The following is a 27680-nucleotide window of genomic DNA, read 5'->3' on the forward strand; positions in this document are numbered from 1 at the left end:
ATATTAAACATACACATAGGGCTACAATTTTCAATATAAATATGTCTCGTTGGGTTTTCTTCCTTCTTGTGAGTTCAGATTCCAAGCTCTCCCACAGTCCCCTCCAGTCTTGACAGTCTAGCAAAAGCTCAATAAAGAAGACTATGAAGCCTGTGCAAGAATCCTCCGTATCACACCCTCGACTTCCGTATCATCCGCACGTCCTCCGTGTCTTGTGAGCTTCCTGTCTGCAACGGCATCCTGACCATCTAGTAATAATGGTCTGGTGATTGTGTGGTCTGCCGTCAGTCTGTTCGCGGACTCCTAGCAAGCACCACGTCTGGCTACTCCAAGTGCCTCCTAGGTCTGTGTCAATCGCGATCCTCGATGTCTGTCGTGTGTCAGGAACGTAACTGAGGTGACGCAACCAGGAGCTTGGTACGCTGGGTCGTGTGCTAAAACAAACTAAAGTGGCGCTAATTAGGCCGACTCTCTGGGGTGACAGGAAGAGGTTTGCGAGGTTCGTTATCACAGCTGCTGTCTTACAGGTGAGTCAATTACACTAATTTATCAGTATTTGGTTGAAAATGGTCCTTATAAAATTCTACAAACTAGCTACTCTTAAGGCTTCTAGAGATGGTTCAATCACAAGAAAAGGGTTGAAATTGCAGAGGTGTGAAGCCAGTTACATACACATCGATATTATTTGGACATTTGATTTTTGCCGTCCTTAAGAATTCTACCAGATTAAACGGACATTGATAAACACCAACTGTTTAATCTGATAGAATTCATAAGGACGGCACAAAATCGTACGTCCAAAAAACGATGTATGTGTAACTAGACTAAGAGTAGTTGACCTTTTTCTCGTGAAACTTCTAATACTGTAGACATGACCTAGAATTATGTTTTAATTTATTATATATTCCAAACCCTTATGGCAAAAACGATATCCTTTTTTCATTAATTATTCATTCCAAACCCTCAAGCATGAACGGTATCATTTGATCTTTAAAACCAGTAATACACACACATCGATTTTTGGTCGTACGATTTTTTCCCGTCCTCATAAATTCTACAAGATTGAATGGAACATGAAAAACACATGATGTTTGTCAGGTTATGATCAATCTGATAGAATTTAAAAGGACGGCAAAAATCCTAGGTCCAAAAATCGATGTTTCTGTAATAGACTAAGACCCCATATGCTCCATCTAAGTTAAACGCTAAACCACGTTTACTTTTCATTTATCATAATGTGTTTAATATACGAGGTTTGTTCTTCTTTTGAACCGAGCATCTGCATATAGGCCTAAGCCTTCAATGAGCCTTCATCTATAATATTTAGACAATATTTGTGAAATACTGGTTTCTCCATTGATAACCGAACTTGTAGTTTGTGCCTGGAAATCCACGATGTGTAATATCTGTCCATTTTCATTCATGTATGTACAATGTTCCAACCTTCTTAATATTCAGATCTGGAATGTTCTGGAAATTGTATTCCATCAACTTAACTGTACAAACTTTTAAAACAAAACATGAAATTCTGATGTTGTACCAGATGCAATTCATTGATTTTGACTAACAAAACAAGCGTTTGCCAATAAAAATATGAACAACGTGTAAATTTAAGAGAACTCTACTGTTATGTTCGGGAACTGTAACGCACCACTTGCAGATTACAGATAACCAACAGTTATCTTAAATGTGAACGGTTTACAGATAAAAATGGTTCTTGAAGCTTGTTGTTATCATAAACCAAAATCGGTCAATTTTGTGGTCCCCTTGTAACACTCTATCTCAGCCGCGATAAGCCGTTCAAGATTGAAATGATGTTCTGTGAAGGAAGGATGTTTCTATCAAACTAACTCTGCGAAGATTTGAGCTCAAGAAGCCTCTTATTTTTTGCCAATTCCAGTGAAAGTTTCAATCAGGAAATTGCCAAATATCTAATTAACTTGTCTAATCTCATCCGTTTTGGTCAGTCGGAAATGAGCTCTTGATTTATCCGTCAAATTAAATAGACTACCTGTCTGGGTAACACTAAAATACATCCTCATTATTTGTTTCTCCACATTTGAGTCTATTCTCACTGTTATGATGCGAATACTGTAAGTAGAAGTTTGAAGTATTTACTTGACTTGCGAATAATACAATTTACTACTTCAATTTATATTCATTAATACAATATTACAAATCATATAAATGTACCTAGAATACATTCTATCAATACCTAGAATGTATTCTAGGTACATTGAATCATATAGCTGGGACGCTGGGAGAGAGCAACAGGTTCTATACTTTATAGTTTATAACAGTTTATACTTTCCTCCCGAAATGTATAAACAGTAAGGAAGGCTAGCTACACACACATAGATTTTTGTTCGTACGATATTTTTCCGTCCTTATGAATTCTATTAGATTAAACAGATGATTTTAAAGAGATGATGTTTTTCAAGCTCCGTTTAATCTGATAGAATTCATAAGATTGAATGAAAAAGACTAAGAAATTGTCAAAAAGTTTTTAGACTAAGGAAATTGTCTTAGCCTTTTTCATTCAATATGAATAATTACCACAATATCAACTTCTCAACTACACAAAAAGAATTCATAAGGACGGCAAAATATCGTACGAACAAAAATCTATATGTGTGTACGGGACTTAACATTCCCTAAAGATAGGTTACATTTCACATTCAAGAATTTAAGTAAACTCTTGATCCAATTCATACAAACTCTTGTATTGAAATCTATGACCAATATTCACGTGATTAGACGCATTAAATGTGAATCAATTGTCAATGTAATAATTCAATAATAACTTAGCCTTCTCCAAGAGAGTACCATATTGAATAAAATGGAAGACCGACTTACTATTGTAACCAATTATAAAATATTGAATATTTTTAGTTCGATTGATCGATACCATAGAGAAACAATAGCGTAGGTAGATATCCCATGGTATGGGGCGTTTATGTCGCAACTTTTACTGTTATCTCAAGCCGATTACTGTCGATTATTGTCAATTTTTACTGTCTTGTTGGGGTGAGAGTGTATGAACGGCACAATTTGAGAGACTACCAGCGTCACACAGCTGCATGGGAAAGAACTACGTGAACTTACTATTGGCTTGAGATAACAGTAAAAGTTGCTACATAAACGCCCTATACCATGGGATATCTACTTATGCTATCGTTTCTCTATGTCAATACTCAATGATCAATATTGTAATAATCTCGAATCTTGACTTACCAAACATGTTGTAGGTAGCTACCGATTATATTCATGAATATTCAACAAGTATCCTTACAGATGAACTGAAATATTATGCAGTGTATTTAGATCAACATTTGACCAATCCTTTGATGACCCAGAAATAATAATAAACTTAGCTGTTGATGGATGTCCTCAGAAAAAACCGGTAATACGTGATTGTCATGCTGATAATCATGACTCCACTTTTCCTTGTAACTAAAATGGACATAATACTTGCGCCATAGTGGCATAATTCTCGCACTATAATGGCATAATTGTTGAGGTATAATGACATAATACACTTGTGCTATAATGTGGGTAGATTATTGAAGTGAGAGTGATCAGGAAACTCAATTGAATTTATCAATAGTGAGGTCAATGTTATAATGATACTATTTGATTAACATTGGTGTTGCTATCCTTGTCTTTCGTTCGACAAAGTAGATAGCGCCATCTTTTCACTTTCCTTACCCTATTACCATAAAATTGCAGGAGCTCCGTAATAATATTCCTGAGAAGAATGAATTTTGTTAAATTTCTATCACGATTTTCTCAAAAATGACTTGACCGATTTTTTTCAAATTCATACTCTGTATAGTTATAATATCATTTCTATTACTGGATATGAGCTCCTCCCGAGAAATTAACAGGGTTCCACCTCATCCTTGAGAAATTTACTTTGTAAACCTCCTTCTCGTGCGTGAGGAATGGTAGGTAGAGCAGTTTATTAAAAAGAACACATGTCGATATTTTATTGTAGAACAGCTGTTTTGACAACTTTTAAAAAATCCTCAAATCTCATAATTCAAACAAAGGAAAATGTACTCTGAACACAATCACAATAGTATTATCGTAGTTTTAATTATTTAGCCGCCAATCGGTATAATGTTATCCCCTACATTATCCTTGTTAATGAGGCTTATAGATCAATGAGCAAGGAAAGTTGTGTGAGTGTACCACACCAGATTTTTCCAGTGAGTTCCTATCAATGACACAGTAACTTAATCAACATGCTAAGAACTCAGTTTTGAAGATTGCCAATCGTGAATAAAATAATAAGGCTTTGTAGGAGTCATGTGTGTAACTTATCAAGTAATGGGATGAAAAATCCCATCGGTAGTTTAAATAGAAAAAATAACAGTTCGTTAATAAAGAATTTGATCTGGTATTGGTAGAACGCTCTTGTCGAATGCTGTAATGTTTTACTTTTGTTACATTTCTTACATTTAAAAAAAGTTAACTTGGTTCTTTCTAACCACAAAACCTCATTCCTACTAGACATTAATCCAGCTAGTTTATATTTATGTCGTTTCAAACCTGCATTTCTCTTCTCTTCTTCTGTTTTTTTTTTTTTTGCTTCTTCTTCTTCTCCTCCGCCTCCTCATCATCATCCTCCTCCTCCTCTCCTTCTCTTCCTCCTCCTCCTCCTCCTCCTCCTTCTACTTCTCCTTCTCCTTTTTCTTTTTTTTCTTCTTTTTTTTCATCTCTGATCTTCTCCTCGCTCTACAATTTCTTTTACTCCTCCTTCCACAGCACATTATCCTACTTCTCCTGCTCGTTTTCCTTACAGCTCTATTTCTCATCCCTTCTTCTTCTCTTCTCCGTCCAGTCCACCTTGTGCTGTTCTACTCTTTCTTCTCCTCTTTCTTCTTCTCCTACACTCCTGTCATCCAGCCAGTAATTATTGTAACATACATTAATAAAGAAATCTAATCATCCTTCTCTTCTTCTTCATCTTGCCGCACATCCTTCACCTCCTTCTCCTCTTCTCCTTCTTCTGACACTTTTCCTCCTCTACTCCTACTCTCCTTTCTCCTCCTTCTCCACCCCATTCACATCCTTCATTTAGCTCACCTCCATCTCCTCGTTCTTTTTTTCCTACTCCTTCTTCTTTATCTTCTTTTCTTCTCCTCCTCTTACTCAACCTACTTTCCTTCCATATTCTCCTCCTCCTTCTCCTATTCCTCCTTCTCCTCCTCCTGTTCTTCCTATCCTACTCCTCATCATCATCATTTGTAGTCTCCATCTTGTTCTTCTCCTTTTTTGTTCTTCTCTTCTTTCGTTCCTTCTTCTTCCTCATCCATCACCTTCTTCTTCCTCATCCATCACCTTTTTCTCCCCATTCACTTCTTTCTCACTCTTATCCTCCTACTCCGCCTTCTCCTCTTTCTTATTCTTCTCCTACTCATCTTCCTCCACAATTCAGTCCTACTTGTCCTCTTCTGCTAAACTTTTAATTTTCAATTTTTTAGAATTTGAAATTGATTTATCTAAATTGTTCAGAATCATTAATGAAATTGAATTGATTGAAACACAGGGTCATAGTAGTTTATTAAGTTGAAGCAGCAATATAAATTAATAGAAATTATAAGGAATTCCAATTTATACTACCTTTACTTTTAAACCACAAATTTATTTTATAGTCTTACTTGACTCACAAACAAAATTATTGTTGTGTATTATTTGTTTATTTGTTTACTACAAATTGTGACAACAAACACGTTATGTCCTATTGTTTAGAGTACAATTTGGATGAACTTCCGTATTTTACACCAAACTATCAGGTTCCTTTAACACAGCTCCTGGTGGTTTAATAAGATAGTGTTAGAATTTCGAAAATATTTGAACTATCAACCCATACTGTCAAAACAAAGTAAATTTATTTATAATCATATTCGGAGTAGCAAGAGTATTGGTACAAACAAGGTATTTATCTACAAGTTTTCGAAAATATTTGTTGTACTAGTAAGATAATTCCATCTAGACAAAGATACTAGAAAATATTTGAACTATCCAAATCATCTCGTTCACAGCGGAATATATTTATTTATTTATTCATTCATTTGAGATACACATACCTAAGATAAATTTCGGTACCCTTTGTGATGAGGGGAGTATCGTAACGGTTATGTCAATATTTTCAACAAAAGTTCTATTGTTAGAAACTAAGATAAATATTATCTATTAGTCGTAGAAATTTTAAGGAAGTTTATTCTAGTACTTCTCCGCAGTATTAGAAGAGATCAAAATAAATTTGGGATGATGTGATTTTATCAATTTTTTTTTGTGAGAATAGTCATTTTTCAAAGTACCAAATTAGAAGTGAACAGGATGAAATTAATAGAATTAATATAAATTTTAAACAAAATGGGGAATCTAACTTTGCAGAACATTTGATAACAAATAATCACAAGTTCACAGTTAAGGAGAATGTTGAGTTTCTGCATGTTAATAACAAAGGCAGATCTTTGAATATTCTAGAGGCTTTAGAAATAACAAGAGTAATCAAGGAAAATTCCCAGTATAGTTTAAATGACCAGATTCATTTCAACCAATACAACACTACGAATTTAGTTTCATCATAAAATTGTAAGCATACATTAGTCAATATTTTTTCCATTTAAATATTTGTTTTATTATCTTTAACACTTGTTTTACTGGTTCTTATTTTGTACTGAAAGTAAATTTTTTTATCATGGCGATTCAGTTGCTTAAGCCGTCATTTTGTCACATCGTTGAGTGGGAGGATACTGTCTAGCTGGGCCAATGGCAGGCGTTCATGCCCTTGACCAATAGCAGTACTCGCCTACTAGTATAAATTCTGCTGCTCTTGTATTTAGTTTTAGTTCATCAGAGATTGACAATGGTGTAATAACCGAAACCGGTCTTTCTAAGTATCAATATATCTGTGGTTTTTGACAATTTCTTAGTCTTTTTCATTCAATTAATAGAATTGGAATGAAATGTTATAGAAACTTAAATGAATTGCTGTGTTGATGATAAATTTCAATGATTATTGGGTTGGATTCAGATTTATTTTATATTATGTATTATAATATTCTGTATTACAGAATTCCTGAGAAATTAGTCTAAATGAGAAAAGGGACAGATAGTATTAGTTGTTATCCAGAGACTTAATTTATTAGTATAAGAAATGGAACATGGAATTTCAAATGAATTAGGAAGGAGAAGAAGAAGAAGAAGAAGAGAAGAAGAAGAAGAAGAAGAAGAAGAAGAAGAAGAAGAAGAAGAAGAAGAAGAAGAAGAAGAAGAAGAAAAGAAGAAAAGAAGAAGAAGAAGAAGAAGAAGAAGAAGAAGAAGAAGAAGAAGAAGAAGAAGAAGAAGAAGAAGAAGAAGAAGAAGAGAAGAAGAAGAGAAGAAGAAGAGAAGAAGAAGAGAAGAAGAAGAGAAGAAGAAGAAGAAGGAAGAAGAAGAAGAAAGAAGAAGAAGAAGAGAAGAAGAAAAAGAGAAGAAGAAGATGAAGAAGAAGAAAAAGAGAAGAAGAAGAAAAAAAAGAACAACAAGAACAAGAAGAAAAGAAGAAGAAGAAGAATAAGAAGAATAAGAATAAGAATAAGAATAAGAAGAAGAAGAAGAAGAAGAAGAAAAAGAACAACAAGAAAAAGAAGAAGAAGAAAAGAAGAAGAAGAAGAAGAATTTTGACGATTTGAAATGAAGAAACAACTCACAGAGAACTATCAAACACTGTTCATTTTACAAAATTTTCTCGTTTCCCCAAAAAACTTCTAAAATAAATTTGAAACGAAGAAGAATCTGGACGAAAAACAAGATACAGGTCAAGTCACACGATCTCTCTGACCTCTTTGTCCCTCTGTAACCACCCGCCTGTCATCTCTCCAATTTTCTTAATTTTCGACGTTTCAAGTCACTCATTAGCAGCTGAAAAGATAACAATTCTACTGATAACTATATAGTGATAGTGTTTATCAGTAGACTTGAACGAAACCGATCATCAATATTACCGTATTTCAAATCATAATGTTGTAAGTGAATTTCAAATGAACGAGTTTTACAAATTTTCTGTCTTTGTCAGCAATGAGAAAACTTATCTGGTCACATTCACTTCATACTGTCAGCATTTCTTATGAATAACCTCAATGCTTCCCATTCTACATATGCTGACAGTTTGAAGTGTTACCCTATTGCTATTTCCTTATTTTGCTACAAATCCATAATTTAACTAGTGACCCTCTGGGTTGGAGAACTCGCTCAAGAATTGCTGTATCTTTGAAACCCGCAACTTTTAACCTCCTAGTGGTGACCCTATTTTCTTCTGACAGTCGTGACCCTGGGTCCCACGGACCCACTTCTTCCATATTGAATATTTCAATATATTTTAAGATATGATGTTATTCTCTGATTCTAATATGTCCAAGGGTTATTGATGAACGCATTGAGCACTTATGTAAAGCAGAAATCGATCTTTATTATATATTATTATTATAAAAATAAACTTGTGAAACCTTGCATTTTTAGGGTAAGCTAGTGAAAAGTAATGTTTGGTTATTATTTTATATAAAGTGAACAAAAAATTATAGTGATGAATGCTATGATGGATCTTACATGCAACACTACTAGAAAGATAGGAAGAAAATTGGAAGGTCATAGTTCACTCTTAGGGTAGTTTATTTGTACCCTACCCTCAATTTCATGTTGCACAATCTTTGCAAGACTTATGAAATTATGGTGATGAATACTATTTTAAATCCTAAAACCTACATGAAACACTACTAGAAACATTAAAAATATATAAGGTCTCACAAAGTTCACTTTTAGGGGAGGTTTAGTATTCCTGGGATCACCTGAAGTTCATTGGTTTCACTATCATCCCACTCAGTGTCAGTATTCTTATCTTGAACTATGAATTTATTTTTAGCATCACTAAGTTAATGTCATTGAAATAGAGATATAGAAGTCAATTTGTACATTCTTCGGAGTCTCTGTTCAAAATAAACATATTGACTGCTTAGATCCAATCACTATTGCATAAAAATGTGCATTTGAAAGAAATTAAAAAAGTTACGTAAGTCGTGAACTTTAGTCAGAAACGTTATTTCACGAAAACAACAAGTCACAGAGCACTAACACTCTACATCAAGTTTGAGTGTCTACTGACATGAATTTACATGGGTCACAATAGACAGTAAAGCAAACGGAAGCAAAATTATAACTGAAACAAAATTGCCCGGGTCCCTGGGACCCAGGGTCACGACCAGAAGGTTTATACAGAGTTGATGTAAATCATGGAAACTGCTAGATATTTCTCTAGCAAGAATAATTTGACAGTGAATTTCATTGAGGATCCTATTTGAAATAAAAATTACTCTGTCGCTTTAACTTCTTTGACCCTCATATGAATCCAAATTCATTTTTTGGAAATGAGAAGGTGGACGACGGTCATGGTACATGATTTCGATACAGAGTTTCAAGAGAAAATAAATGACGAAAACCACACATTGATATCTCAACCCGTATCAGTTTGTTGATGTAAAGTTGTGGAAAAATTATGTTGTATATTGAAGCTGTGCAAAGGCTAAAAATAAACTTTCTACTCGTGATATTTTTCCAAGTTTTTCGATTTGTATATCATCAAGCTATCAAAATGAAAAAGTTTTCTCAGGAAAACATTTTTTCCGATCATTACTTTTTGAGATATGAGCGCCGAAGTTTGAATTTTTGAGACAGAACATTTCAAATCGGTAAGATATAAATACATGAGATTAGAGGATGGATTCTCCAGGGTAGACTATTGTTGATCTAGTAGAACAAAAATTTTCTGAAAATATGAATTTTTGGATAAGATATTCAATTTACCAAAAATAACTCAACTAAAAGTTATTTCTAGTAAATTGAATAACTGTCTTAAAAATTAGCATTTTCAGAAACTTTTTGTTTTACTAAATCAACAATACCATGTAGAATCTATCTTCTAGATCTCATGGATTTATCTCTTACCGAATTTGAAATGTTCTGTCCCAAAAATTCAAACTTTAGGCGCTCATATCTCAAAAAGTAATGATCAGAAGAAAATGCTTTTCTGAGAAAACTTTTCATTTTGATAGCTTGATGATAATTATATAAATCGAAAAACTTTGAAAAATATCACGAGTAGAAAGTTTATTTTTAGCCTTTGCACAGCCTTAACCAAAAGAAATCAAGTGTGTCAGCGCATGAAGGACTGTCTGTGTGATAGCTCCCAAATAGCCTCAGCTGATGTTATGAATGAAAATGAATAAATGGAAAACTGCATGCAATGAATTGTTCAACTAAATGATAAATAAAAACAAATTTTCTTCTTATGCATTATCAATGTTATTCTTATATCCTGTAAAAAGACGAGAAGTGAGTCAATTTTGTTGTCCAACGAACTTGACCTGAAAAACGGTTCGAAGAATACGTCTTCAAAATTTGAAGCTGATTGATCAATTATTTCTAAAGCTATTGTAGAACATACAAACATACGGACTACGACTTTGGCCTTCAGTAAGTCAAAAGTGAGAACTCGCTGACGCTCGTTCAATACCTCTTGATACACGAGAGTGAATGAACAAAAAGTTCGCTCTCAATCGCTGAACCAGGTTTCAATAAAAATACGTGCAAAAAACGTGACTTATCCCAGACCTGCAGTAGGCAAATTCTTTATAAAAGCAAGTCAATTGTTAGAAAAATGTAACCGCATGCGTCTTGTAAGGATTTTGAACTCTACTTTACTGGCGCTAAAGTCGTCTCATTGGCTAGGTAATTGGAAATTGATGCTTTTTATGAACATACAATGAACTTCCTGAAAGTATATGGTCTGATGTCTGATCTATTGAGATTATTAGAAGTCAATAATTATATTTCAAAGAAATCATACGCTATTACTGAATGCTTATTTTATAAATCTGTGATTAAATTAGAAGTCCATTCTTGATAAAACGTACGCTATTGTTGTATACAATCTATAAAAATTCTATCATTATATTCTTTGTATTATCACATACTAGTGAAAGGTCCTTGATTCAATAATCCATATATTTTATAAAATATTAATATTATTTTTGATTTGAGTTTCCTTATCAAGTATTGTTATAATATTTGTGTACTTCCTCGTCCGATTGCGCTGATAAAATTCTAAAGAATGAGATAGGAATGGAGAATAACAAGGAAATGATACAGGAATTTAGGAAAATGAACATTCAGATAGAATAATAACAAATATTTCATTTCAAAATCTAATTATTGTTATTGAAGTTGATCGTCTTTTTAGTTTTTAGGCCCGCCGCTCGTCTTTTTCTTAGGCCCGCCGCAAAGTAGACCCAAGCTAATCCACGAAAAGCAACCCACGCCGTGGGATGTTTTGTAAACCATTGCTAGGCTTCTCCAGACATCTGTGTAATACATGCAATGAATAATCCACTTGTCAGCTGATTGATTATGAATAATTCTATAGCAATGGTTTACAAAACATCCCACGGCGTGGGTTGCTTTTCGTGGATTAACGTGGGTCTATTTTGCGGCGGGCCATAGAATTCATAAACCAAAAAAACAGCATATTTTCGCACAGTATTTGCTATAATTTCGTACAGTATGTTTACTCTTTCAAGAAATCATCCGATTTGCCTTTTATCTTGCTATCAGTCCAGTATGATCGAAACTGTATATTATTTTTAATTTTTTAAGATGATTAATTAGTCACTCATTCTATGCTAAGTGGAATCTAGTGTTAGAAAGAACGGTTCAGATCAGATTCTTTTGAGATTAGATGGATGATTTACTGTATTTGGAGATAGGAGTAGATCTGATAGTAATTTCTCCTACTTTTTCAACTGTCAGCATACCTAATACAGTAACATCGATGCTTTCCATTCAACCAATGCTGACAGTTTCAAGTGAATAATAATCTCTCTCTCTCTCTCCTCTCTCTCTCTCTCTCTCTCTCTCTCTCTCTCTCTCTCTCTCTCTGTGATAGAAAACTTGAAGAACTTGATTTGCAGGGTGATAATAGACTAGTTGAAAACAGCAGGTAGGCCTACTTGAAAGTTGTGATAATAAATAATAAAATGATTTTTTATTGTCTATCAAAAGACAATTAATGTCAGTAGACAGTAGCCTGCTGTGTTAGGTTCAATAGAGTGTATCATTATGGAACATTACCCTATTGTTGACTTAATTCTTGTCTGTAGTTTAAAATTTAGTTTCAGGTCTGGTAGAGTGAGAAGTAAGAGGATGAAGAGGGGAGCTGATGAAGGATGATGAGGATGAGGAGGAGGAGGTGGTCGTGGAGGAGAAGGAGGTGGAGGAGTAGGAAGAAGAAGAAGAGGAATGAGGAGGAATGGGTAAGAATGTGGTAGAGGAGGTAGTAGTGAAAGTGAAGGAAGACGATGAGGTGGAGGAGTAGGGAGGGGTTGAGAAGGAGTACGAGGAGGTGAAGATGAAGAAAAAGAAGAAGAAGAAGAAGAAGAAGAAGAAGAAAGAAGAAGAAGAGAAGAAGAAGAAGAAGAAGAAGAAGAAGAAGAAGAAGAATGATGATTGACAATGGTTAATTGATACAACAAAGAGATAAAATAGTGATACCGTAGGTACCGTATTAGCCTACTATAATAACACAGTAGTGTCTCGCAGTTGTCTAGTCTAATCTCTATAGTTGCAAGTACATTATAAATGCAATACAATAATAAGCATTCTAATGTTCATTTTGTCTTCATTGTATTTTAAACTGGCACAGCTGTTGAGTGGAAGTGGATACCTATTATAGTTATCTGAGGAGATAATCCTAATACTCTTATTAATAAGTCTATTATTAAGCTAATAAGTTATTTAGACTATTAATTATTAAACTTATTAGAACTTACTATGTTTTTATTTGTATCTGCGTTTCGATTTCTAGTAAAACTTCGTCCCTGCGAAAATAAAACGCAGCATTTCCACAGAATACAATCATGTAAACAAACACAACACTTCTAGATAATAATTGCCGGCTTTTCAGTATTTACTTTCAAAGAGATAAACGTTTAAATAAAGGTTTTCCGAGAACGAAAAGACGAGACAAAAAAAATAGAAACCAAATCTCGCATCGTATTCCGGTCTAATTTATGTATGCGAGTGTGTGAATAGTCTAGTGTGAGATTAGTTCCCAATTGACAGCATTCCTTCCATAAATAACATCAATGTCTTTCATTCAATTTACTCTGACAGTCTAACTTGAATCTCAGTAAGGTTTTTCACAATTTATCACACAAATCATCTGTTACGTTCCCTATAATTAACATCGAAATGCTCTTCGTTTATCCAATTCTGACAGTTTAAAATGAATCTTGTAAGTAAAGTGTGTGTATTTTTTGTAGGTCTCCTTCCGTGGTGGTCCCAGGGGTCAAATTAGTTAACAATTGAGTTCAACTGCGATAAAGTTTTTCCAACATTTAATAGAAATTAGTTGTTTCTAATCGATTTTTGTTTTTTGTTCGAGTCTAATTAGTGACGTATCTGTATAGTAATCCGGAACACGCGCCAGTTTTGTGTTCTAATTTGAAGGCTGAATAAAGTCTGAACATTTCAGTGATAATTTGTAATTTTCGATCATTTTGAGTCGATTACATTTGTGTGGTTGTTTCATGGGGATTGTCTTGTATAAATCATTGACATTTTTCCTATAATATATCATTATATTATGCTTTTTACTTTATAATAGTAAAAATAAAAGGGTTACTACTAGTAATTATATAGAAAAAACTATCAAGTAGGCCTAACCCCATAGAAGAAATAAATAAAACTCAATATAATTTTATTTGCCATAGTACATTAGGCGAATTTTATACTTTTTTTACTGAGGTGATGGCCACATGAGCCAAGAAGAATAATGTTCTCTCTTCCGTGGCCCTTGGCTCGTGTGTGGGTAATGAGGCAGATGATAATTTTAATGGACCTACAGGTTTAAGTGGCTTCCGAACCATCAGAAAATGATTTTACAACTCAATGAATTTTATATAGTCACTATTTCTCTTTAGCTTTAAGTTAGATTTTAGTTTTTGACTTTTTCATGTACATTTTCATGTATGTTTTGGAAAGAAATAAATGATTGATTGATTCAGAGGAGTTTGCTCAAGCGGTCACCCTAAATTTCTTAGAGCAGAGGTTCCCAACCTTTTTTGTACCAGGCCCCCCTCTGGTTATTTGGAGACCCCTACGCCCCCCTACACATAGCTTTCCATTTTGCAATACACTATTGCCACGGTGCCGTACATACCAACTCCTACTTATACAAGTATGTGTCTGACAGTAACTGCTATGGAGGAGGACGGTTTTGAGAACCTTGAACTCTTGTATATTTTGTAGTTTGAAAACCTTCTTTGATAAAGTTTACAACTTTATTAAAACTTTACAAAAACAATTAAGAAAACTTAGAAAGACTTTATTTCATAGTTCTGAGGAAATTATGTTTGTAATAATTTTTTTTTCATTTGGGTGTCACGCCCCCCTGGACTTTCTCCACGCCCCTCCCCCCAGGGGAACCTGCCCCCGGTTGGGAGCTCCTGTCTTAGAAAATAGATAGAAAATTGATTCCATTCTTTCTCTATGTTAATATCTACTACCTACAATATGAAATGTATTTGTCTCGTACAGTCTTATCTCTCTCTTTAGAAACACTCATGTATTTTTCCAATAGATTTGGATTTTCAAGAGTGGACAGTAACATAAAATAAATATAGAAAAGATCAAAAAAGTTGGATAAGATGTAGCAGGTGGAAAGATTTTATTCGTGCATGTTAGTAGGCTAATTCATTTCGATTAGATAAAGTTTTATTAAATTATAAATGTCGGAAAATTAAATTGCAAGTGAATCAATCGTTTCGGATCTTATTTTTTAAGGGGATAATGTTGAAATATTATGGGAGATTTACCTTGTCTAATCGCTTTTTATAGTATCCTTAAAGCCGTGTCCACACTGAACAAATGTTCGACAAACAGTTTGTTGAAACAGTTTGGGCAAATTTTATTAAGTTTGGCAAACAATGTTTGTCCGTGGCCAGTGTGTACACGTCACCAAACAAAATATTTGTAAGTGGGGAGAACAGGTTTTATGTTTTACAGCTGTTTTACAGCTATCAACACTGAAAATGTTTGGAAAAATATCAATTTTTTGTTTGACAATGATTGTCCAATCTTTTTAGAATGTTTGTCCCTGAGCTCCTCAACAAACATGTTTGCCGAGCATGTATTTCAAACATTATTTTGTTCAGTGTGGACACGGCTTTATAGATGAATTAATATGAAATGCATTCCCCCCTTTCGTCCAGATCTAGATGTAATATCAAAGTCGTAATATTTGTCGTATAAAGTAATATGTAATATTTAATATTTAGTTATATGTAACTTTAAAGTAATAATATTAGACCCTCAATTGTTGGAATTGGGAATTAAAAAAATTAATATTTGTCGTAGAAAGTTTCTTCAATTTTGAAAAATATACAAGGAAACCCCTACAGAGCTACGCTCCAATATACTTGAAGATTTGTTGAAAAATACATCAGGGAAAACCCATACCATGACCTTAAAGTTCTATGAAAAATAGTCTACTGAGGAAATCCTAGACCTTGACCCTGGAAATTTTTGATATCCTTGAAATTCCGTTGAAAAATATACCAGGAGAAATTTGGACCTTAATCATGAGATTCTTGAATTTCCACAATGTCATATTTCACTTAACTATTAATGTTCCTCATCGATTTCACTATCCATGACGTACTGCAAGTTAATAATCCGTTTTGAACTATTTTCGACGAACTACAGTCTATTACTAGTTTTTAATAACTAATATTCAAAAATTAGAATGTATATATAGTGTCGTCGAAAATATGTAGTTCAAAACGGATTGTTAATATTCCTTGTTATGATAACAATATAGATGCTTCCCATTCAAAGCTGGCATTTTTAAGAGAATCTCTAAATAGCAACTTATTATGTCAGGAACAGAATACAGAATTTTTACCGTTGAATATTTAGGATTGTCATAATATGAAGTGAGATGGGGATCCATAATTGGAACAAGCTGAAGATTTTTTTTGGAAAACTGGTATTTGAGAGTATTTTTTACTTTGAAAGTAAAAAGTTATCACAAAAAGGCCCTCATCAGTTGTGTCAATGATTAAGTGACTGTGGGATTAGAAATGCTTCAATAGATGAAGGCTCAACTAACACTTACGCGACTCAGGTAGAGAAGAGACTCGACTCTAGTGGAGAGCATGTGTTTCCAAATGGTGACAGTCGCGGAGACTAGAGTCGACTGGTCTGAGTGTTTGGAAACACATGCTCTCGACTAGAGTCGAGTCTCTTCAGTCGCGTAAGTGTGATTTGAGCCTGAGATTTACGGAGCTCATCTATATAATATAATGAAGGAAATTTGCTCCTTCAATATGTAGCCGACCTCTAGACATACTCAAGGTACTTCACAAGAATTCCAACTAATTTTCTCTATTTTTTTAACAGATTTTCCATCTCAAAATGGATAGCTGGCTGATGTTTTTCTCAGCCGCTCTAGCAATCAGCTGTTTTCTACCTAATTCCCACGCACTCCCTCACGAGTTGGAACTAAGAAGGTGTGGAGAGGGCTTAGCCAATATGATGGCTTTAGTGTGCAAAGGCCGTGGCTACAACTCATTCTTCCCTGGTAAGTTGAAACTTTAATTTCAACATTCAATTAAAAGAAACACAAAATATAGATGAGAATTACTAAGATATTGCATTTATTCAAATGCTAATGAATTAATAATTATTATTTACAGAAAATCCAAATTAAATGCTGTAAATCATCCCAAAGACTTCTGCTACTACAAATATTTATTTATTTGTTTCATTGATTTACACAAGCAAAAAATCAAAACAATACTTGGGAGAGAAACAACAGAATTAATCCAAAACTATTTCTCCCCCGAACTTAGATAGTTGATGAGCAGATCTGAATAAGGTTATGGTATCACTTCTTATAATATTTCACAAAAGTTTACGGTCCAAATATTATAGAATCAATAGAAATTTGGAATAATTATATTGACAACAGGGTAAACAGCTAGATGGAAATTCGATGAGCGCTACTATTCAAAAATTATTTGTCGGTCCTTCTGCTACCACCCTTTAAATTACAGCATTTAATTTGGATTTTCGTTTTCTAATAATTTACCTACAAAATATATTTTATTTAAAATTGAATACATTCGCACTGAGTTGAAGATTACTTGGTATTTATTCATCTACTTATTGGATGAAGCAAACAAATTTAATATTTTGTAAAAGAAAAGTTTTTCTTTATTTACTTGAAAAGAAATATTCACTGTAATGAAAAAGAAAGGTTATTGTTCAGAACTCCTTCTATTTCTTCATTTTTGAAAATTTTGTGAATTGAAGAACTACAAGACTTGACCTATTTCGGACTATGTGTTATCTAAATTTGTGAGAGGAATAGCACAAGGTTACCTTATTTTTCCTCTCCCTATCATTTTGATAATGTACTCATTGTATAGATGAATGAATTAATAAATGAATTTTGTCTACAAAAATGTATTAAATTGATATATTTTTAATTTTATCATACATTTTTTATGAATGGATATAGATATAAACATAGTTGCTTACTTATGGATTAATAAGGCAACAAATTAATAAGTACGTGATTAATCCTATTTAAACAACTGCTAACTAATGATAGTTGCTTACAATCTTATGGCATCGCTTACATTGAGTTTCTAACGATGATTTCTTATTGCTTGATCTTATTTATATTTCTAATAACTTTTAATATTCATATTCATCTATTTATAACGTTTTCTTTCTTTTCTAACGACGATGATTCAATGCTATTTCATGATCTTACGGATAAATTTTATTAATTATCAATTTTTAATCTTTCTATTTATAAATATTGATGACGTTTTCTTCCTTCTCTATAGATATGAGATGAGAGCTTGGTAACTTACCTACAAGAATTGTTACTTTTATTGAGATTTTTTAAGAAAATCTTGGGTACTGTATTTTGAACTCGAGATGCTAAAAAATGTGAAAATGCACTTTTATCCTGTGATGGCCTTTTGGTTCTGCAGGTAGGAGGAAAAATTGTGCAGCTTTTTTCTCAAAATAATGCTTTTTTGATTTGCCGAACAACTAATCTGAAATGCATTTTGCATGAAGTTGCATTCAATAAAACGTTTTTTTCTAGTATAAATGGGTTTAGTAACGTATTAAATTTAATTCAATTCATTATTTGTCACAGGCTAGACAATAGTAAGCATTGACAATAGTCACGTACATTAAAAACATTAAAATTTTAACATTCATATACAAAGTTAGAGTGGATAATTTTAGAATTGTGAAAATATAAAATTTAAAAACTTATAAATAATAAATATTTCAGTTACAACTCATACTTTTAAAGAAACAGTCATCAATAGAATCTTGAAACAGTATCTTTAAACGGTTTTTGTTGAAACACACCAAGGTTTATAATTTTAAACCTCTCAATATTCAATGTAAACTGATTCTTTTAGCCCTTTTTATATGTTAAAGCAGAAGTTTCAACCCGAAAAAGCATCAAACAGCATGAAGGGGCATGAACCGTTTTATTTATTTATCTATCTCATGGACAAAGAAACAGACTACAGTCCAAAACTTCTTTTCATCCCAATTTCATAAAATAAATTGTCCAAATAAAGGTTATGTGTGACTTTCCAGTTCTTCACTAATTTCCACATTGAAACAAAACACAAACACTTGAAACAATTAATTTTGAATTTAGAAAGATTAAGATCCGAATTGATAACAAAATTCCTTCTACTTAGTATACTCAAAACTGTAAAATAAATATTAATTTGAAATATTTTCTTTCGAAAATTAAAACAATCTTCTCCACTAGAAGCACTATCAACTATAGATATTCTCACTGATTATTGCGCGAATTAATAGAAAATACAAAACAAATTATTGACTACAACAAATCTAATAAAACATTACAATATGAAAGCAGAATTAAGAATATTGCAAATAAATAGAATATACTTCTATATCCTTCTATGGAATATAACTTGAAAGTAGGCTGTAATCTGTAAAATAGAGATGAGTAGAAATCATCTTACAAGTATGGTGTATGGTCGGATCATACTATCGTATGGTCGGCATACTTTCAAATTACATATTAGTTTTTATGATTCTGCTAATCGACGTAGAATACAGTTTAGAGAAAAAATATTAACAAATAAATTAACAAATAAAGAAATAGAGAGAATAATAGCTCTCATATAGAGTATAGAGAAAAATTATTGATATTAACAAATAAAGGAATAGAGAGAATAATAGCTCTCATATAGAGTATAGAGAAAAATTATTGATAGCATTATTTGAAATTTATTATTTTTCTTATTGTTTTATTTCTCGAGGTATTTTATGCTTTTTTTCTCAGATTTTTGTTGTGTTTTCGATTATTACAAGTTATAGTCATCTCTATTGCTTGATATTGATTTATTTTCATTGTTATTGTCACTAGTTTCAACATTTTACCGACTTTCCGGCTGACGATCAAAAAGTATCAAGCCGTAAATGTGTGTTACAAATTTAATTGCATTGTATGAAAATACTGTTCAATAAAGCATTTTTTTCTTCTTCTTCTTCTTCTATAGAGTATAGAGAAAAATTATTGATATTAACAAATAAAGGAATAGAGAGAATAATAGCTCTCATATAGAGTATAGAGAAAAATTATTGATATTAACAAATAAAGGAATAGAGAGAATAATAGCTCTCATATAGAGTATAGAGAAAAATTATTGATATTAACCAATAAAGGAATAGAGAGAATAATAGCTCTCATATAGAGTATAGAGAAAAATTATTGATATTAACCAATAAAGGAATAGAGAGAATAATAGCTCTCATATAGAGTATAGAGAAAAATTATTGATATTAACCAATAAAGGAATAGAGAGAATAATAGCTCTCATATAGAGAAAATGACTCTCATGAGTCATGAGTTAATTATTTAACACAAACACGTGTTTTTCTACATTAATTATTTCCTCTATCAATGTTATTACATCAGTGTCATTTGTATCGTGAATAGAATGAAAAAAAATATATAAAGGGTACTGATTATTTCAAGAAAAGAATAGATCTTTTCCAAACTAGGTACTATTAACTGTTGATAGGCCTACTGTCCACAATCAACAAACTAATGGCTGCTGGGAATATAATAATCTTAAAATATTGGTAGATTTTTGTTTATATTTTTTGGTTTTGATTGATTTTTTTTCTAAACAGATCCTTCGTCCGGCCGAATTAGAAGAGGCATTGGTATCGTTGATGAATGCTGCCGCAGCTCCTGCAGTCTAAGTACAGTGCTGCAATATTGTGGACCTCTAACAAGCACTGAAGCGCCAACAGACACAGTAATAAAGTAAGTTCATTTAAATCGATTATTGAAATACTGTAATAGGAAATGATAGATAACATGGAATATAAACTATTATTGAAATTTCAGTGAATAATTGACATCTTAATTTATTCCAATTAAACTGGCTCTTAGTTTTATTTCTCTTTTTCTCACTCCCTTCCTCTTATTTAGTCACTTCCCTAAACATTTTAAACCTTGAACACTTTTTCTCTTGATTGCTTTTCGTTTATTTCTAAAATGTTCTTCCAAAAGTTCAGGCTAATTCTCATTTTTATCTTTATATTGTATTTCTTTCATAAATTTGTTTTCCACAAAGACTTATTCTCATTTTCATTCTTATACTGCCTTTCCTTCATTAATTTACTTCCATCAACTCTTTAAGCATTCTTTCTTGTATTCCTATTGATCTCGTTCCCATATTATTTCAAATGGGATTATTTAATTATTTATTCTAGGATTTTTTAAAATGTATTTCTTCAGGGCTACTCAATTTGTTAGTTGAAAAATGATACCACAGTACCCTTTTAAAAACTTTCTAATATGAAATGAAAAACAACAATTTTCGGATGTTTAGTCCATTTTCAAGTTTTTAAAATGAACTTTAGAAAATGTGAAGCAATTTTTTTAAAATCTGAAATCAATAATATTGATTGATATAAACCATATTTGATAATATAATGTTTTAACTTCAATTCATTGGGAAAAAATCGATAAATTGAGATTGGGAATTTCTTATGGTTAATGTTGCCGAATTCTGCGTTGGCTTTTTCAAGTTTTCTAGGTTTTTCTTCCCTATATTTTCATTTTTATCTCTTTAATTCCTTACTTTTTTTATTCATTCATAAGCATCAACTCTTCAAGCTTTCTTAATTTGTCTTAATTGCTTCCCCTCTATTTCTCATTTTTTTCTAAAATGTTCTTCCCTATCTCCTCACATACTCTCAGTTTCATTTCTGTACTTCCGTTCTTTCATTTATTCAGTTCCCTAAACTCTTTAAATTATAAACATTTTTCTAAGTTTTTCTTGATTCACAGTTTTATTTATATACTCCTTTTCTCTTATTTATTCACTTCCCTGAACATTTTAATCCTTGAACATTTTTTCTCTTGATTGCTTTCCATTTATTTCTAAAATGTTCTTTCATAAGTTCAGGCTAGTTCTCATTTTTATCTTTATACTGTGTTTCTCTTATAAATTTATGTTTTACAATAATTTCAGACTTGTTCTCATTTTCATTTCTATACTGCCTTTCCTTCATTAATTTACTTCCATCAACTTTTAACATTCTTTCTTGAATTCCTCTTCTCTTCATTCCCATTATTTCTCTTTTCTCATAAACGTAGTAAAGTATATCAATGTCTAACTCTCTTCAACTTATATCCAATCCTATTCTTTAACTCTGGTTTATTTAATTCTTATCTTTATTTTTAATTTCTTGTCTTTCGGGACTATTATTACACTTATTGCATTCTTTATTCTTTATTCATTCATACAATAAGTACATCATCAGAATGATAGGGAGAGAAAAAATAAGGTAACCTTGTATCACGTTGTATTATTGTACATTGTATTCAATTATAATATGTACATTTGTATTAAAACTTATGCTTGATGAAAGAATGTCTAACTTAAATCGGAATTTGTAAATTTAATAATAATTTCCTTATCTTTTCACAGGAAAAGGAGTGACAGCGACACGGATTGGGCAGTGGAAACCAACTCTGAAGGAGTTGAGATGTTGACCTATAAACCACGAACACTACAGACCGACAACGAAAAACTACCCAAAACCTACTACGGTGTCAAAGCCTCGGATCAAAGACAAACTTTCGAAGAAATTTCAAACTCTATCCAAAAACTGTCATCGTCTACACCTGCATCATCATCATCGTCGTCTTCATCATCTTCATCATCATCTTCATCATCATCATCATCGTCATCTTCATCGTCAGATGACTCATCAGTAGTAACTGAAAGTCAAGACAAATTAGTAACTGAAAGACAAGACAAATTCAACACCGGTTTGAATTTAAACTCCATATTCAAACTTTCACCAGTGACTGAAAAACACTCCAGTCACGAAAAAATCTCACCACACCAAAACTAACCCTGTGTTTAGTAGATTGAGAGTTAGTTCAAACGAAAATAGGTCGAAAGAGGACAGGCGAAGTTCTTCGAAAGAGGAGAAGAGAAATTCGTCAAAGGAGGACAGAAGGTTGGGTTCGAGGGAGAGAGTGAATAGTAGGTGTAATTCGATTAGGGGTTGCAGGGTGGCGGGTGGGGGAAGAAGCAGCGGGGAAGTGGGAGGAGGGGTTGATAGGAGAGATTTGGATGCAATTAGGCCGGTCAGTATTGATAGAGTGAGAGGAAGCGAGGAAAGGAGAGGGCACTCATCTAGCGAGCAGAATAGGATAAGGCATAGGAATCACAAGGTAGGCATAATTCAAATTTAAATATTATCTTCATTGTATCATTTATTCACAAATATTGTAGGTACCTATCACAAGGTGATTTCAATATAAATATTGTAAGCTTGATAGGACGCCTAAGGTAAACAGTTAATACAAAATTTAATGAAACGTTTTTGATATAATATTATTTACAATTAAGATTTCTGGTTGGAATAAACAATCAAAATTACTGATTAGAAGAAAACAATATCAAGGGCTACTCGTTTTGCTGCAATGAATCAATTTTTGTGTTAATGAAAAAAATAAAAGAAATCTCAACAAAAGAAAACACCTATCTTCTCGAAGATGGTATCCTGCTTGGCAATCATTAATATTTCGTTATTTCGCGACGTTAATTTATTATTTTAAAAAATAAAAATAACTGAACTAGTGAATCGGGTTCAGATCCTGTCTCATTTAATAATTCAATTCTCTTTAAACTGACCGAACTGCGACAGGAAAATTGTATTATAAAACAAAGCAATATCTATCCTCTTCACCAGATAAGCCGGACTTTTACTGACAGTTCTATCAAAACAATATCTGCCCCAAAAAAATAATTTTGGGGTATAAATAAACTATCAGTCAATGCCAAACATGAAAGTCATCTCGTAATATTAATGCCAAACATGAAAGTACAATAATAATATTCTTCTATCTATCGCACAAGCACACGTTTGTTATTAAAAATAGAGAGAAGCTACAGTCAATATCACGCAACAACAAATAAACGATCTTTCTGTCAATGACAGATGACTGTTCAATGAATTCAAACTTATAATTCTAAAATCCTGATCAATATGAGATAAATATATTATTATACATGTCCCATATGACCAGGTGACAATATTATCTCCATTCTATAACTTATTTATAAAAAATATTGAGCCGTATTGTTCCACTCTTCCTCATTCTCAATTTAAACTGATTTGAAAAGACTTTTGAAGTGAAAGCACTTTCATCACAAGGTAATTTTAATATGAATATTATCTTCATTCTATAATTTTTTTTATAAAATATTTAACTGTGTTGTGAATTCATTCTTTTCCACTATTAACATTAAACCTTGATTTAAAATCACTTACTTTTTAGTAGTGTTGACGTTTTGACCACCTGTTGAAACGTTATCTTCCCCAGTCTGAAGATGATCAACAATAGGTCAAAACTTCGCCATTGCTGAACACAAAGAGTTTCCACTTCAAGAGTGTTTTTGATTTGAAGTTTAAAATAATGAACTTTACCTATTGGTAATGAACAAAATAGGGATAAGAAAGAAAATCTGATTTAAAAAGAAAATGAAAAGTTGTGGTGGAAAAAAACACTGAGTCCAAGAAATGAATCATCATCACAGCGCCAAATCCCACACTGTCTTTATTTTCAGTAGCTCTACTCCTTATAAATAATAAAAAAGTATAGTGATGGGTTTGTCTAACTTTGCTGTATCATGGAAGCAAAACGGTTATACTCTATTATCATTTGTTGCTTCCAATAATGTTTTTAAATAAAGTGAAAAATGGATGAAATGATATTGAATTCGACAAATGAGAGTTGAAGTATTAATTTTCGAGTACTGGTACCAAAGAATAGAATAGAAAATAATACAGTACACAATTTATTATAAAAATTAATAGAATGTCAGCTGACTATACTTCTCAGTAAACTTGACCCTCTCAGTATGAGGGTTAATTTTATTCTTTTAGATGAAACTAAAAGGAGGTCTGATGGGTATGGAAAATTTCCAGGACAAAAGAAAATCCGAGAATTTTTTACCTGGAAATGTTTCATTGTTATGAACCTATGAACCTCTAATATAATTCATAATAAATTTCTTCAATGTTGTTTTCCATCATGAACTGCTTATTATTAAATCATTATTTCTAAAAGCAAAATGTGATTTAATAATAAATTTATCCTTGTATAGCCTACTTTGTACAATAAAGATTCAATTTTTGTATTTTCTGTCAAGTAGAATAATCTAGGTCCATATCATAATACAGTTCTATAGACAGCAATAGACTACTCATTTTTATTGCTCCTTCTTTGAAGTTTGTATATTCAATTTTCACCCTTTTTTCAACTAGAATCCTCTGTTTATCTTTTAAGTATCTAGGAGAGTGTTTTGTATCTAGGAGAGTATTTTGTATCTAGGAGAGTGTGTTATCAGCCGAAGCTATAGAATGGTGGAGCACCGTAACCTGAATATGAATGTGAAATCGATGAAAGATCACAAGAAAGACTTGTGAAAAAATTAAATATAGCTCTATAAACAGCATTGAACAGTGTTTCTCTCTTTTTTTAACAGATCTCATCACGAGAAAAGAAGTCATCCTCCGAAGATAAGCCGAAACAAAGCAAAGTGGGGACTGTGGCTCCATTTTGGGAAAAAGGCCTGGTACTTCCCAACTTCAAGACCTCCAGTTTCAACCTAAGATAATCGATTTTAAATCATTAAAACTATCCTAATTATCTTGCAATCAAGATAATTGGAACTTTAAGACACCAACTTAACTCCGTCAACGATCTCCATAGGAATTTAATAAGACTTTTAACAAATTAATTATTAATTAATTATTGTACTACAATAGACGAACAGTTAGTTCCAACTGTGATATATAAATGTAAATAGATTTTATGTTATTGAATTAGTTCTTGATCATTCGGATACTAGTTGATGAAGTAGCTATTGATGAAATACACTATTAGAACAATTTATTATATACTGTTAGGGAAACGAATACCGTACTAGGATAAATGATTCAATGTGAGGGAGTGCGAATTTTAACTATAAAAACATTGACTAATTTTAAAATTATAATTTAAACTTTAGAAACAAATTGACATAATTGAATAGGACAACATTATAGAAATTCCATAGATGAACGGATATAATTGAATCAGAAAAAAGTATAAAGGACTGTACTTAGCGGGGACTAGAACTAATCATTGTAGCGTTAATATTATAATCGTTTTTTATATTTATAAATAAACCCCAAAAACCGTCGATGAATATTAAAATTGTTATTTTAGAAAAATGATGTTTGTTGAAAAATATTATATGAATGAATTTTATATACCGTATTTAAACTTAAACATAAGGAATTGATACTGAGTCATGAATACTACATTCTTGTTTAAATAAAAATATAAATCTCAGTACACTTTTAAATTATTTTAATTAGTATCAGACATTAATGTCTGAAACACGTTGTGAAAAAATAATTTAAAAGGCTACTGAGATTTATATTAAAAGTAACCATAAAGAAAAAGACAATAAATTCTTGTAGTATATGGGCACTACATGGAAAAATGATACTTTTTGAAAAATCTAACAAAATCATGATTTGATCGACATTTTTTCGAAAGATTTGTATGATATGAAATAGTCTTGAGTTGTTACATCCATGTAAGCAAAGTCAAGGTAGATATATAGCAAATCGTAATCATAGATCTATACTCTTCGAACTAGCATTCTTTAAAATAAAATTCTGACTCCCCAAAGAGTGATTTTTACTGAAAAATTTGAATTGAGATTTGATGATGATTGAAAAATTTTTGTTGAAATTTGATGTTTGAAAACTTGGACGATAGGTACCCTCAAAAGTGGCCTCAAATATTGTAACAAATCTATTTTTTTATCAAAAGTGATTCGAATTGTTACGCGTTTTCTCATTCTAGATTGCTCCTTGATCAGCTGATGAAACTCAGCATTGCATTGTGAAATCGAACGATAATTTATTATTTTTATGAACTTTGTTCTTGAAACGAATTTATAAATTTTTCCACCAATCATTGAATGTTCTATTTGATTGAATGGCATTGAGAGAAGACTTAATTAGAGATATTTGAAAACTTGATAGATAAGTGTGATGATATTGAATCATCATATGACTAGTGTTTTTCTTCTTATGTTTCTGTTATCAGATGTTGAACTATTTATTCTAATTTTGAATCTGTTATGAATTCATTACTGATCAATAAAGCCTAGAATGCAGAGGTTTTTCATTACAATTTATTGATCAGTAATCTAAAATCATCAAATCAATTCAAATACGAGTCAATCAATTTCTATTCTCTATTTTACAATTTCTATTCAACAACAAATGTATAATCTTCAAATCTTTTCTGGAAACAAAAACTGAAAATTCGCGTTACGATGGACAAATTTTTGAAACCAGACAAGTTTGATGGTGATCCGAATTCTCCAACAGCTCTACAAGAATGGAACTTCTGGCTAAAGACTTTTGAGAATTTCATCGCATCTTTTGACGAAGAAGACATCGATGATGAAAGTAAGTTGCGGTTGCTTACCAACTTTCTATCTCATTCTGTTTATCAAACAATTGCCGACAAAAATTCATATACTTCGGCTATTGACGCACTAAAATCTGCATATGTAAAACCAATAAATGAAATATTCGCTAGACATAATTGGCAACTAGAAAACAGTCTTCAGATGAGACAATTGACCAATATAACCAAGCTTTACAACAACTGAGTAAGAATTGTGGGTTTGCAGATGTTGATTCTGAAACTCATAGGAAAACATACATTCGTGATTCATTTATCCGGGGCCTTAGCTCTCATCAGATAAGACTGAGACTTTTGGAGTTTGACAAGCTAACTCTTGATGAAGCTATTGAAAAAGCACGTGCCTTGGAATCTGCCAGAAATCAATCAGCTTCTTACTCTTCTGAAATAACACTTAATGCTACTTCAAATAATTCTTCAGAAAATTCATGTAAAGAAACAAATTTGTCAGCTGTAAAAACTGGAAGCTCAA

The 27680-nt window shown here is 32.2% G+C and overlaps 1 protein-coding gene across 1 annotated transcript; it reads left to right on the plus strand.

Annotated features, from left to right (window-relative positions):
* Positions 1-283: 283 nt before the first annotated feature.
* Positions 284-26743, plus strand: LOC111044410 (putative protein TPRXL). Its single transcript, XM_022329557.2, is given in 6 exon segments — positions 284-527; positions 16504-16684; positions 20317-20452; positions 22128-22535; positions 22537-22882; positions 25203-26743. Coding segments are annotated over 5 exon segments (1188 nt in total). The 5' UTR covers positions 284-527; positions 16504-16518; the 3' UTR covers positions 25335-26743.
* The last annotated feature ends 937 nt before the right edge of the window (positions 26744-27680 follow it).

This window comes from Nilaparvata lugens, chromosome 12 (assembly GCF_014356525.2).
Source record: "Nilaparvata lugens isolate BPH chromosome 12, ASM1435652v1, whole genome shotgun sequence".
In the NCBI taxonomy this organism is placed as follows: domain Eukaryota; kingdom Metazoa; phylum Arthropoda; class Insecta; order Hemiptera; family Delphacidae; genus Nilaparvata; species Nilaparvata lugens.